A 14,329-nucleotide genomic window follows, 5' to 3' on the forward strand; every position below is an offset into this window, starting at 1 on the left:
TATCTTCTTCATAATTTTTCCCTCATGGAAAGTTTTTAAGTAACCAAATATCAGGTATGTTGTAGAACAAGTCTTAATCAGATATACTAGTCTAAGTGGTTTCCAAGGTCCATTCTAACTCTTAAGATGAAAACTTTCTACAATCTGGATCATATCTATCTTTCTAGACTTGGGAGGAAAAAAATTCCTGAAGACAGTGGCCCTTAAAGTGAGCCTTCAAATAGGGTAGGATTCTAAGAGGGAGAGATAAGAAAGATTTACAGGAATGGGGAACTAGCCTGGTTATAAAAGCACAGAGGTAGGAGATGGAATATTATGTATGGGAGACAAAAAGTTTGACTGAAGGAAAAAGTATATAAACTAAACTAAAATATAACCAGTCTGGAAAGAAAAGGTAGAGGCCAATAGGAGAAAATGATGAGAGCCTAGTAGAGATAAAATTATTAAGACCCAGCAAATGAATAAATATGGAAGTTAAGAGAAGAAAGAGTCAAGGAAAACTCTTGAATTGCAGTAGAAAAATGATGGTGTTAAGAGTGTAGTTAAAGAGTAGGATAATGAGTTTTGTTTGGGACAGAGTTGGAGATGCCAAAGTAACGTCTAGGTGGAGACATCAAGAAAGCAATTGGGAATGTGCATCTCCCCAGATATAAAATAAAGGATTTAGACCAGAAGATCTCTCTAAGGCCTTTTATGATCTAAAATTTGATTTCTATAGCTGACCAAAACAAATGGCCATTGCTGAATTTGACCATTGAATCTGAAGGATCAGTGATTTAAAATGACACAACAAAGGTTACCTTTCAAAAAGCTTTAGATTATCTGGAGAAGGCCACATCTCCCGAAAGCTTGCACATGCCCAAACACTGGCATGATTATCTACAAGATACTTAAGATGCGGATGTACCTACAAAAAGACAGAAAGGGTTATAAATCAAAAGGATATCATAAACATATCTTCCTAAGGATTCTTTTAGACAAAGTATAAATTTACTCTTAATTAATTCAAGAGTAAGTGATTGAAATTTAGCATATGCAAAATAATGGAGGTATACAAATAGAAAGAAAACCTGGTCCTTTTAAACTCAATTAATATTTATTGTCTACAAAGTGTAAGCCATTGAAGAAACAAATATTGAAAAAAAAAAAAAAAGAAAAGAAATTACCTTTGCCACCAAGGAACTTAAAATGTGTGTGTGTGTGTGTGTGTGTGTGTATGAAAATGTGTATACAGGCATACACTCATACTCTCACAAAAATCATAGTGTATAAGAAACATGTCAGGAATATAAATATAAAATACTATGTGAGATCAGAGCAAAGAAAAGTTCATTTGTGACTAGAAAACAGGAGATTATCAGGAAAAGCTTCATGGAAGAGGTGGTAAATTTTTAAAAAGTGGCTATATGAGCAGGGAAGAGCAAATGGCTATTCAAGAGAGTGATGTGGACAAAGTTAGTAGGGGAAGAGTGGCAAAGACTAAAAGTACACACATCCTTTCAGAAACTATTTGCCTGGCTTACCCTCTTTGGGATTCAGTTTTCTCATCTATAAAATAAGGAGATTGAACTAGATGGCTTCTAAGGTTCCAATTGTAAATCCCATGATAGTTAATCAAAGCTGAAATTTTAATCTAAGAGCCTCTACAGTGAGAAACAAAAATATTCAGTATAATATTAGTTAAATTACTAAATATTTGGACTTGAAAAGAAAAAAAAAAAGATGATACGCAGGCAAAAAATAAATATAAGGATATAATTAAAAGGATGTTTGAACCAAAAAAAGACAGGGAAGAGGTTGAGTCAAAAACAATTACAGATTTTATAGCACAAAATATTGGAATTGTGTTTAGTATCAAATTTTATTAAATATTGAGATTAGATTAGATAATTATGTTTCCTTCCAGTTCTGAAGGTTAAGAATAATATTCATGGCTTGTGAATATATTTTTGAGTTGAGTTGTAAAAGTAGAAAAACAGGCAAGTTTCTATTCCTACAGACAACTTAAAAGAATGGCCAAAAAAAAAAAAAAAATAAAAAAAATAAAAAAAAAATCAAATCTAACAATTATAAAGTTAAATATTAGTGCAAGTTCTTATAAATTCACAATACATGGATCTTGGAGCATCAGTTCACTGATGGATTATAAATTGGTAACTTAAGGACAAGCCCAACTAAATTCAAAGACATTACACATCATCAGAAAACGGCACAAAGTGAGAAATTTTTTAAATTACTGTAACTCATAAGAACTTGGAGGGACTGTGATTTGCCTTGATGGATAGTGCACACATCAATTTTAACTTAATATGTGAAGTTTTTAAAATTCAACAAGGTCTTCAAGTATTTATGGGATAAGAAGAGGTGATTATGAGCTACAGCAAAAAGATTCTTCCTTGGGAGTTGGGAGATCTCAAGTCTATCTGGTCCCAGTTTTATCACTAATTTGCTTTTATTACAGATAATTCATTTGTCAATGCTTCTCACTCTCCTCATCTGTTAAATGAAGGGTTAAAGTTCCTCTAAGCACTGAATGTCAAGAGTAGCATTTGTGCTTGAGAATATATTTTTAGAGATTTAACAGTATTTCTATTTACTAAGGGAAGCAGAGCACCAAGAGATGAAGGCTTGACTAACACTGAGGTTCAACTAAACACAAATAGAAACTTCTTGACCACCAGGGCAACCACATTTTACAACGAACTACTTAGAAGGCTGGGTGAACCAGATTTGGTTCATCAGTCTCTATATTTTAGATAGCTTCAAAAACACATTCACACAATTCCAAAATACTTGTGATGAAAAATGGAATCCATACCCAAAGAACTATGGAGTCTAAATGCATATCAAAGCATACTATTTTCATTAAAAAATTTTTTTCTTTTGTTTTCTTTCTCATGATTTTCCCCTTTTGTTCCTATTATTCTCTTCACCATATGACTAATATACTGTCATGTATAACATATCAGATTGCTTGCTGTCTTGGGGAGGGGAGAGAAGAGAAAAATTTGGAACTCAAAATCTTATAAAAATGAATGTTAAAAACTATCTTTATAAGTAATTGGAAAAAAATATACTATTTATTAAGTCCACCCCTCTCCCCCAATCACAGTCACATAAATAGAGAAACTTATTTGAAAGTACTTTAAAGGTCTTTTAGTTTAACCAAACCTGTTCAGAAATTTCATCTATAATATTCCCCACAAATGATCAATCAGCTTCAGTCTGAAGAATTAGTGATAGGGAATACACCACAAAACTCAGAAACGATTCAGTGTAATTTTGGAAAGTTCTGATTCTCCAGAACCTTTAAGAGGGACTAGGAAGGTAGAAGTCAAAGAATATTGCATTAGAAGTCATGAGATATCAGTTTGAATCATGCTCTATGGAAAGCTTTATAACCTCAATGGACCTTAGTTTCTATTCTATTTCTGTAAAAAGTGCTTTAACTAACTTCCTTCCTAATTTGTAATTTGTATTTTGCATTATCCTTACTTGAAGCCAAAATCTGCCTCAAACATTTAACAGCTGCTTCTAAATGTGCTCTGTATGACTAAACAAATCAAAACTTCTTCTGACCATCCCGTCTCCTTTGTCAATGTCAATCTTAAAATGTGGCACCCCAAACTTAACACAATAACTCAAATGTTCTGAACGGGGCAGAGGTCAGAAGAATCATTTTACTTCTCTTATTCTAGACACTATTATTATTGTTATTACTACATCATAGTTTTAGACCCAGGAGAGACTTTAGAGGTCATTCCAATTTTACAAAGGAGGAAAACTGACAGCCAGAGCAATCAATCAACTTCTTCACAATCACACAAGTAATAAGTGGCAGAACTAGGGCTTGAACCTTGGTTCTCTTCAAATCAAACCTTCTTTCTATGGCATTGCATTGGCACCTTATACACAGATGGCTCATTGGACCTGCTATCACACTGAGACTTACTTGGACTGATACAAAATGAAGTGAACAGAACCAGGAGAATATTGTACATAACAATATATATACACAATATACAATTATGCAAAACCCAACTATGAATAACTTAGCTCTCCTCTTCAGCAATATAATGATATAAGACAATTCCAAAGGATTCATTTTAGAAAATGCTACCTACATCCAGGTTAAGAACTGATAGAGTCTGAATGCAGACTAATTTTCTTTATTCCCCCCCCCTGCTGACTTTTTCTCACATGATTAATAAAAAAATATTATCTACATGATTGCACATATATTGCCTATATCAAATTGCTTATCCTTTTAAGGAAATAGTAAGGAGAAAATCTGGAAATCAAAAGTTTTTTAAAATTTATGTTAAAAATTGTCTTTTACATGTAATTGGGAAAAATGAAGTACTAGTAAAAAAAATGTTTTTTGTATTCAAGCACAACACTTTATATTTACTCTTATTACATGTCATCTCATTAGTTCTGGCCCAGTGTTCTAGTGTGAAAGTAGCCTTTTGTCCTTGAGGTTAGGAATCCTTCCCAGCTTTGCAAATATGCAATTCAACATAAAAGAATCTTTAAGGTTTGTTACATTAACTCTTTTCTTGTAATAATAAATTAGGAAAACATTGATGTGAAATTCAGCAGTATCCATTTTACTAAGGGGTAGAATTTTCTTGACTTTTCTAAGTGGTAATATCTATGTCTTCTTAAAAAAAGTTTATTTTTAAGCAGATACTCAGCAGTAAGATACTCTGATCACTAATTGATGAGTTTAACTTACAGCTCGGATGGCTAGGATATCCTCTGCAGGAAGCCATTTCAGTATATGGAAGAGGACATCTTCAGGAAGACTCAATAAAGTTAAGACTCGGGGCCTCTTTTTTATTCTTCGTTTTGAAGGAAGACAAAAACACTTGGAGCATCTACAATGAATCACTGAAAACAACAATAACAAAATACAGTGAGTGGAAAGTGAAAAACAAGCCCCAATTAAACATATTTTTAGGGAAAAATTGAAATCTCAGTCTCAGTAAGAAAAGAACAGTAATACCTCATCTATCAGAAACTTTTGTCTCTCTAAAATATAGCTGAGAACAAGTTTGCAAAAATGCCTCTGAACTATCAAAATGGAAACTAAAAATCCACATATCTAACTCGTATGAAAGATTCTTGGGTGCCAACTGGGCCTATTTACTCTTCAGACACAATTCTTTGTGTCTCCATTTGGGGGGCAAAGATCTTGGAGCTGTTTCCATTTTCTTTTCCAGATCATTTTACAAATGAGAAAACCATAAGGTTAAGTGATTTGTCCAGCATTACCTAGCTAAAGTGCCTGAGGCTGGATTTGAACTCAGGTCTTCCTGATTCTAGGCCTGGTGCTCTATCCAAGTTGTCAGACACAATTAACAACTTGAATTAACAAAATCAGAGATCAGAAAATTCTGTGGGTTGCCAAAGATTAGCACAATGATAATACAAACTAGAGAAAAAGCTGACAAACTAAAAATACATAAAATCTTGTCACATGGGGAAAAAAAATCCCCATTATTCTCACTACATCTTAATATAGTAGGTGATTATTCAAAGTCAAGAAATTCTCTTGTAAGACCATAACCTTATTTAAGCTATCTCTCTCTTTGCCTTTCCATAGTAAACCCTGTTCTTTAGTAACACTGACTTCCAATCCCTTGGCTGCTCATTTCTCTTCCAGTCAACCTTCCCTCCATTAGTCAGTATCTCCTTTTCCCCCCATCTGGATTCTGGTAAAACAGTTCACTTCTACACTGGCCCCTTTCATCATACTGCCAATTGTATCCTCTTACTATCTCCTATTGTCTTTGTTCCTATGCCATGTGCTGCTGAATAAAGATGGAGAAAATCATGCAACTGTTCTGACTAGGTTGCTTATAAATCTATATTACATCACTTCTTCTGGACACTCACTGCTGATAAGTAATCCTTCAATGTCTTCTTTATTATCTATCTCACTCTCCAGTGGTTCTTCTAAACCTTTTCATCCCTCCTTAAACATCCCCTGGTTCCTCTTCTAGTTCTTGTCTCACATTTTACAGAAAATATTGAGGTCCCTCCTGAGGGTTCCCTCTTATATCACTCAGATTTCTTTTGCAACGTCTTCTCCTCCTCTCTCTCCTACAAAGAGATATATTGCTTCCTTTTGACAAGGCTAACATTTCTACCTGCATAAGGGATCCCATTTCATCCCTTCTCCAGCACATCATCTTACTCTCTCTTATGTTCAATCTCTTCTTGTCTACTGGTTTCTTCCCTATTGCCTACAAACACAATCATGATTCCTCCACTCTCAAAAAACAAAAACAAAAACGCTTGATCTTTCCATCCCACTACTATCCTACAGCTCTTCTGCACTTTGTGGCTAAATCCCTTGACAAAGCTATCTCAATTACCATTTCCATTTCCTCTTTTCTCACTTCTTCATCTGGTTTACAATCAGGCTCCCAAAAGCATTATTCCACTGAAACTGCTTTTTTTTTTTTAATTAAAGATCTCCTAATTGCTAAAACCAATGGTCACTTCTCAATCCCCAGTCTTCTTTACTTGTCTGCAGTTGTTGACATTGTTGATCACCTCTTCTCTAGCTTTTCCTGACAAACCTTTCTCCTAGCTCTTTTCTTATCTATTTTGACTATTCTTCCTCGGGCTCCTTTGCTGGATCCTTGTCCAGGTCCCGTCCACAAACTGTGAGTGTCCCAGGATCCTATCCTGGGCCTTCTTTTTACTCATTCATTTGGGGGGGTTCTCATCAGGATTTAATTATCATCTTGATGCTGATGATTTTTCAAATCTAACTTCTTTGTTGACATTCAGTCTTAAATCTCCAGCTGCCTTTCATATGTCTCCAAGTGCAATTCAGCAGACATCTTAAACTCCACATGTCTGAAACTGAACTCCTTATCTTGCCCCACTACATCCTCCAGACTTTCAAACTTTCCCATTGTTGTTGTGGGTACCACCATTCTCTAGATGTTATTCTCAGCCCCTCACTCACTAGAACTTCTGCATTCAATCTGTTAACAAAGCATGCCAATTTCTCATCCCTAACAGCTCTGCCATCACCTCTGTGCAAGTCCTCATTATCACTTGCCTACACTACGCTACAATAGACTGGCTGCTTGGTGGGGCTGCCTGTTCCAAGTCTCTCCCCATTCAGGTCCTGCATCTATTCAACTGCCAAACTGATTTTTTCTAACCAATAGTCTGATTGTGACTCCCTTACTATCAAAAGACTCCAGAAGCTTTATCATTTATGACATCCCCAGGATCAAATACAACATTTTATTTAGTGTTCAAAACCCTTTATAACCTAGCTCCCGGCTGCCACCTCCTTTCTCGTCTTCCTACATTTCTTCACACTGATGCAGTGATGTTGATCTTCTTGGTATTCCACAAACATGACAGTGCCAAGCATTTTCTTTGGTTGCCTTCCACCCTTGGAATGTTCTCCTTCCTCACCTTGGCCTCCCGACTCCCTTCAAGTTCAAGAGAAAACCTCATCTTTTTCTACAGGATGCCTTTCTTAAAACCTTTTAATTCTAGTTAATTCTTTGCTAAAATTATTCTCTACTCACCCTGCATCTGGCCTCTTTGTACATAAAGTATATGGTGCTTGTTCTTTGTTGGCTCTTTGAGGGCTTTAGTCTTTCTTTGCACCTCTAATGCTTAGCACATAGTAAGCATTTATTAAGTGCCTATTGACTGAACTGAAGAAAAAAAGTAGAGGCAGTGTGGGATGGTGGATAGAGAGCCAGCGTCAAGAGCAGAAGATTTAGCTTTCAGTCTTGTATCTTGGATGTGTCAGCCCGAAGTAAGCGTTACTGCCAACATTTTTAAGGAAACTCCCTTAAGACCATATATTGCAGAAGGAGCGCCAATGTGCCTTTCTCTATTAGAGATTTCCATCCACCCAAAAAGGTTTTGCTGTTAAAAGCCACGCATCCTCTGGGCTTTTTCAGGGATTCCTCTTTCCTTCCTCAAAGCCTCTTCCTCTCCCCTTCCCTTTCTTCCCGGCCGCTCTTAACCCTACCAGCAAGCTGCTGGCTTACCATAGCAAAACGGCGGCCCTGAGCAGTTACTTAGTGCCTTTTCTCAGCTGTTGGGGGGAGCGGGACCAAATGAGCCCCCGAGAGCCTTCTCAGTTCTAAAGCGACGATGCTCGGAATCGCTCGCTTTATAAAGAACCCCTGAGTCGTTAGATAAGTCAAACCTGTCCTTCCGCCCCGACTAGAGGCACAGGCAGCAGGGGCTCCCGGGGACCCACCGCTCCGCCCGTTAGCTCGGTTACTCCTTAATTACTTGGGAAACTTTGGGGAGACAATCCCTCCCCCCTCCCTTCGCTGGGGCTCTGCCCTCAACGCCCATTCTCCTCATTTAAAGGGCTCCCCCGAAAGGGCACCGCGAGATGACGCCCGTGTCAGGCGTTACCTGGGCAGAGGTAGCAGCCCTTTAAAGAGGTGAGGCGCCCGGGCCCCGGACTCCCGGCGGGGGCCCCGGGAGGGCCATTCACGCCTCTGCGTCCCCGTTTCCCCCGGCATAGGCGCCAGAGCTGGGCCGGGCCGCTTCGGGTGACGCTCTAGGGTTACGGGCGTGCTGGCGCCCCGCCGTCAGTCCCGGGACCCCAGGGACCCCCTGCGCTCATTATTCGGGAGCCTCGTTGGGGGAACGCACAGAGTCAGGGGGTCGGGGCGAAGCCCACTCAGGCTTAGCAGAAGGAGGCGACCGCGGACCCAGGGACGAGGGGAGACCCCCGGGGCGAAGCGTCCTTCTCCCAGCTAGGAGTCCCAAAGGTTGGCTCGGTCACTCACCCCCGCCGCGGACCCTCATAGCGACCGCCGCTGTTGCTGTTGTCGCCGCCGCCGCCGCCGCCGCTGCCGCCGCCGCCTCCAAGCGCCCTCCGCTCGTCGGGTCCTGTAAGAGCCGTACGTGCCGCCCTCTCTAACCCCCGGACCCCGCCCCCCGCCTCGCGCCCTTTTTTTCAAACACAGCAGGCGTCCTCATTGGCTGGCTCGGGGCGCAGGCGGTAGGCTTTGGCACTGGGCAGAAGCGGCTCGCGAGGGCGTCCCCACGGCGCCCGGCCTTCTGATTGGGCGCGTGAAGACGCGAATTCGAATAGGGGCGGTTGACTGGCTGGGAGCGCTGGCCTGTCTGCACAGCTGCAGCCGAGGGCTCCGGAAGGAGCGGGGGGGCGGAGCATGGGCGCGGGGGCGGGGCGGGCCGGGGGAGGAGGGGCCGCTTTCAGCGCTCGCGCAGCCTCGGGGCTAAACGCTCGGGAGGAGGAGCAGCCCGGGGCCGAAGGCGGTGCTCTTGGCTGAGTCCTCGCCCGCGGCGCCTGACAGGGTCCGGTCCTTGACCACACTGACCCCCCCCGTTGCCAAGCCTTTCCCTCCGATCTTCCCTCCTCCGATTCCAGACTCGGAGCCGGCCTCCCCCAAATCCCTAAGCGCCCGCCCGGCTCCTAAAAGATCGGTCTATTTTAGCTGCCTCTCGCTTCATCTTTAATCTCATCCCTGCGCGCCTGCTGAAAAGGGTTGCGCATGACCTCCTGCAGCCAAGCCAGGGGCGTTTCTCTGAGTCCTCGCGACTGCCTGGCCTTGAGCCTTCCATGTTGTCGCGCTGCCCCCCCTCGCTTGGCCTCGCGGTCCTAGCTTTCCCCGGATTTGGGTTCTTCCTCCTTAACTGGAATGAACGCTGTCTCAGGGGATCGTCCTTCCCCTTGCTTACTTAAGCGCACAATCTTGCACCTCAGTCACCTGCGGAGAAGGCCCAGAGTCCAGCAATGACTGTGGACGGGTTGGGGACCCCAGCTGCCAAATTATCAGATCCTCCTCCTCACCCTTTTTTTTTTTTTTTTAAATTTAAATTTGTTTATTTTTAATACACATTGCTTTGTGAATCATGAGAGAAAAATCAGAACAAAAGGGAAAAACCATGGGAAAGGGGGAAAAATCGGAAAAAAAAAAAGTGAATTTAGCACGTGTTGATTAACAGTCAAACTCCATAGTTATTTTTCTGGATGTAGATGGCATTTTCTACCCAAAGTCTTTTGAGATTGCGTTGGACCTCTTCGTCCTTAACGGCCATCGCACGGATCAGATGACTTTTAGGATTCTATTCGGATCCCAATTTTCCTTTCTATCATCTATATCATGCATGCTAACGATTGACCTGGCAATGGTATTAGGAGACAGTATTTCCTGGAAATCCCAGAGGGGCTATCAAGGAATATTACCAAGTATTACCAGTCTTCCGAGGGACATGAAAAATGTCCCTTTACTGACGGTGCCCTAAAAATCTCTAGTCAATTTGGAGCTGAAGGATCTCATGGAGTTTTCCAGATTCCACACTATAATGGGAAATTGCAACAGATGGGTAAGCTTTAGTTGATAAAGAAACAATTGCTAAAAGTTGTTACATCACAATAGACTTGGATTGGTTTCAATGTAATCTCCCAGCAAAATGTAAACTGGAGGGAAGAGGGATTCTGGGTTATCTCCCAGAGTGCTCTCTGGCCCTAAGGGAGGTGTGAATTCAATGTTTCTTTCTAAACCCTGAGTGTGAACTCCATTGAGTACTTAGATACTTATGAGCTCTCTAAAGGTGTGAACAGTTCCACTTAATACCTTGTTTCAAGTTCTGGCCCAAAATATCTCTTTCTAAGATCAAATCAACTCCAATGGCTTAACAGTTTGTAAAGATTCCAACACATAGGCATGCTGGACATGAAGTCACTCATCTCATTAAACCTTTAACTTTGAGGATTTTTGATGAGCTAATATGAAAGAGAAAGACAAATGGAACAGAATCCCTATCCCAAGAAGTTTTTAGCCTGGTAGAACATACATGAGTTACCTTATTGGAACCTCATAATGATTTTGGGAGACAGATGCTATCCCCATTTTACAGATAAGACGATTGAGGCTGAGAGAGATCAAATGACTTGCCCAAGATCACATAGCTTATAAGTGTCTGAGGCAAGATTTAAATCTCAGCTCTTTCTGATTCCAACATTAGCCACCTAACTGGCTCAAGGATATAAGACATACTTTTATATAAAAAGTGAGCAGAGCAAGAGTAGAAGAGATACAAAGTAATAAGCATTTGTAGAGGTGAAAAAGTTTCTTTCTAACTTAGCAGATGAGGGAAGACCTCATGGGGAAGTATTTGGTTTGATTCCATCAACTTTAAGCGCTATGTATAGTAGGTGTCAAAAAACTCCTCCATAGTACTAGAGTAGTACTGATGAATTACCATTAGAACAAGTATCGTGGAAAGGAAAGAAGTGCTTCTAAAAGAAAATAAAGGAATTCCAAGGGAATTCAAACTTGTATCAGGAGGTTGGAGGGTAGAAGGTAACATTGAAGAAAGGGAAGGAGGATCACTGAACCTTGAATCATGCATTGTCTAAGCTTCTTCAGAAGCAGCTTCTTCAGCTCTAAAGAATAATGAGGAAGAACTACTAGACCCATCAGGAGACAAGACCTTCTTGGCTTAACCCCAGAAGAAGAGAGTCATGAAACTCCCTGCTAATAGGTGATTGTAGTTAAGTCAACCTGACATGAATAATCAGAAGATATGTTGACTTCTTATGGTGTCTATATGGAACACCATGAAAAGCCTCCTTTAAACATTGTCACATTGCAGAATTACTGCATACTTTGGATGATTGATTCATGTGAAAAGATAGAAAACATTAGGGATTAACAAAATCCTAGATAAAGAATTTAAGTTCCTTCCATGAACAGATGGTGTTTTCATTACTGTTGAACCAAAGTTAAAGGTTTCAAAAGAAAGAGGGAGAGATTGGGAATTATTAAATAAGTAGTAAGATGGTGCTGTAGGGAGAACAATTTTAAAACTAATGCATTTATTGTGCACTTTTAACAAAACTGTACATGACAGATTTATAGTTTTATTTTAATCTTTGCATGTAGAAATGTTCCTGTCAAGAGTTTGTCAATTTCAGAATAACAAGTGAAAATTTTGAAACAGAAAAAATTATCTTGTCAGAAAACAAAATTTGGATTTCTGGATCATGACTTTAGGTCTTGTTATGAGAGGTTTTGGCTAGTGATGGAGTGCATAAGAAGCTTGCCTAGGGACTTGCAGGTTTGATGGAAAACGAAATTAGAAATGAAGAGGGAGAAAGAAAATGTAGAAAGTGGCTAATATGACATAGGAAAAAGACAGTGGAGAGGATCAGTAATTCACATATGACATCTCACTCTGTAACTGCCACATCTCTTGCTTCAAGATCTAGCTGGAATAGTAAGGAAGTGAAATCTTACAAAAGTAGCAGAGAAAGTTATGAAAGGGAGATACTGGGGATGGTTGCCCATTCTATTCACTCTGTGATGGGTTAGCTGTGGTCAAACCAGAGCAGAGGTTCTTGGCTAGTGACAAGACAGCAGAAACAGGAAAATTCAAATCTTCCTAAATTCTACATTTCATGCTTTGAGTGAGCCAAGTCCTGGATTCTAGAATTTTTGCATGTTCACCTAATGACTTGTCCTAAGGAAAGTGTGAGTCAAACATCTTGAGGGAGTTGTATTGTTGTACGCCTAGTCCTGTTTTATTGAAGGATTTAACATAATCTACAACTAGGTAGATTACTAGGTCCAGGGACTTCCCAGATCTTGGAGAGAAGTGAGCTTAATGAACTTAATAGATGTTCATTATTATGCAGTCTCCTTGTTATTAAGTATTGTTAATTTACTTATTGAATCTATGCCAAGAATAAATGCACTTTATAAAGCATTCAAACTTGTGTGTATCCAGTGGGGCACCAGCTCCATTATATATACTAAGGTCATATGACTAGTATCCATTGAAATTCAGGACATTCAAAAGGAGGCAAGATCTTAGAACTCATTCTGATTGGGTAGATCCATGGACCCTTACACTATAGGTGGTTCCTACTGTATAAAAGTTGAGGGATAGAAGGTCTTGGATTCTCTGGTAACCATACCACAGTACTCAGAATTTCTGCAGAATATTTGTAAACTGCCAGTTTGAGTGTGGGATTCTCCAGTGAATAAGCTATCGGGGCCACATAAATAGAAGATATTCAAGAAGAGAGCAATTAATAATATTGAAAGTCTCAGACACACGTACACAAATGCATAGAATATAGAGAATAAAGTTATTTTTTGTTCATCCTTCATTTCAGAAGAGGAACAATGACATCACAGTGATATTTTAACTCATGTGTGAATTGAATTTAAATGAAGCCGAGTTGCACAAAACCATCAGCCTGATTGTCTTCCAGACTCATCAGAGCCCAGTGACAAAACAATAGTAAAGACAACTGGTGATGGCCTGGGATATAGTGGATGGCTTCAGCATCTCCCATGCTGATCAAGCTCTAAGAATTCCATAGAGCTTGCTTCAGCTGCCTGCATGGCTGTTGGAGCAATCTGATCTCATATGCCCAAAGCTATTTGAGATCTCAAAAGATCTCAAAGATATGATTTGGTAGAATATGATTTAAGACTAGACTCATAACTACTATTGAGCATATTAAAAAATCTAGTGGAGTAGCTTTGGATATTGAGAAAATATGAAAAAATCCAAGAACTGGAAGGAGGACATCTGGTTAGAATTTTGGATACTCGGAAAATATACTTATGTGAGGAAATCCAAGAACTGAATTGGGAAAACCTGGCCACCACTGAGTAGGTGGTTGGGGTGGGGGGGTGGGAGGGGGGGAGGGAAACAAAAGAAATAAAAATGACAAGTTCTGGAAAGAGATATCATACTGTGTCAAAAGGAAATGCCATCTATCTGGACCTGTGCTTGTATTCCCTCTTTGTTAAAAGTTAAAAATAAAATTTATGCTTCTTCACAATTTTGACTTTCCCAAATTTGGAGGTCATCTGCCTTAATGAAAATTTCATCCTTCAAAAACTTGAAAAAAAATGATAAATGGGATCTAGTTCTAACCAGTAATTACTGGAGGAGCTAGGTACTAAAGTAGAAATGATGGAAAGCTTGGCTTGAAGTGACTCTGACATTTCAGAATTTGTATCTATAAAATTTTATAGGGGAATTTGGCTTAAAGGTTATTCTCTAGTAGAAAACTGATAACAGAAACATTTCTGGCAAGAAAGAAAATGGGAAGTTGTCTAAAGAGATTGATGTGGATACTTTTAGAATATATCAAATAATTTAGCAAAGAGGTGACAACTGATGAATAATATAAAAGAGTTTCCTGGGGTTCTAAGGAATCAGGAATCAGGAATCTAAGGAATCAGGAATGCAAAAGCCAAGAATGAGAAGAGACTCATGGGAATGGGAACACCAAAGGCTTTGGGAATTTTGTTGGGATAATACAAAGGAT

At 39.8% G+C, this 14,329-nt stretch overlaps 1 protein-coding gene across 2 annotated transcripts in view; it reads right to left on the reverse strand.

The window, feature by feature from the left end:
* Positions 1 to 8,891, reverse strand: part of CCNF (cyclin F) — a 34,823-nt gene extending 25,932 nt beyond the window's left edge. For both annotated transcript variants that reach the window (XM_031963790.1, XM_031963781.1), the window contains exons 1-3: positions 8,799 to 8,891; positions 4,739 to 4,893; positions 801 to 907 (exon numbers count right to left, since the gene is read on the reverse strand). In XM_031963790.1, the coding sequence (XP_031819650.1) occupies positions 801 to 907; positions 4,739 to 4,893; positions 8,799 to 8,817 (281 nt within the window). In that variant the 5' untranslated portion in view covers positions 8,818 to 8,891. The remainder of the gene's footprint in view (positions 1 to 800; positions 908 to 4,738; positions 4,894 to 8,798) is intronic.
* Between the last annotated feature and the right edge of the window lie 5,438 nt (positions 8,892 to 14,329).

The sequence above is a fragment of the Sarcophilus harrisii genome, chromosome 1 (genome assembly GCF_902635505.1).
Source record: "Sarcophilus harrisii chromosome 1, mSarHar1.11, whole genome shotgun sequence".
Lineage (NCBI taxonomy): Eukaryota > Metazoa > Chordata > Mammalia > Dasyuromorphia > Dasyuridae > Sarcophilus > Sarcophilus harrisii.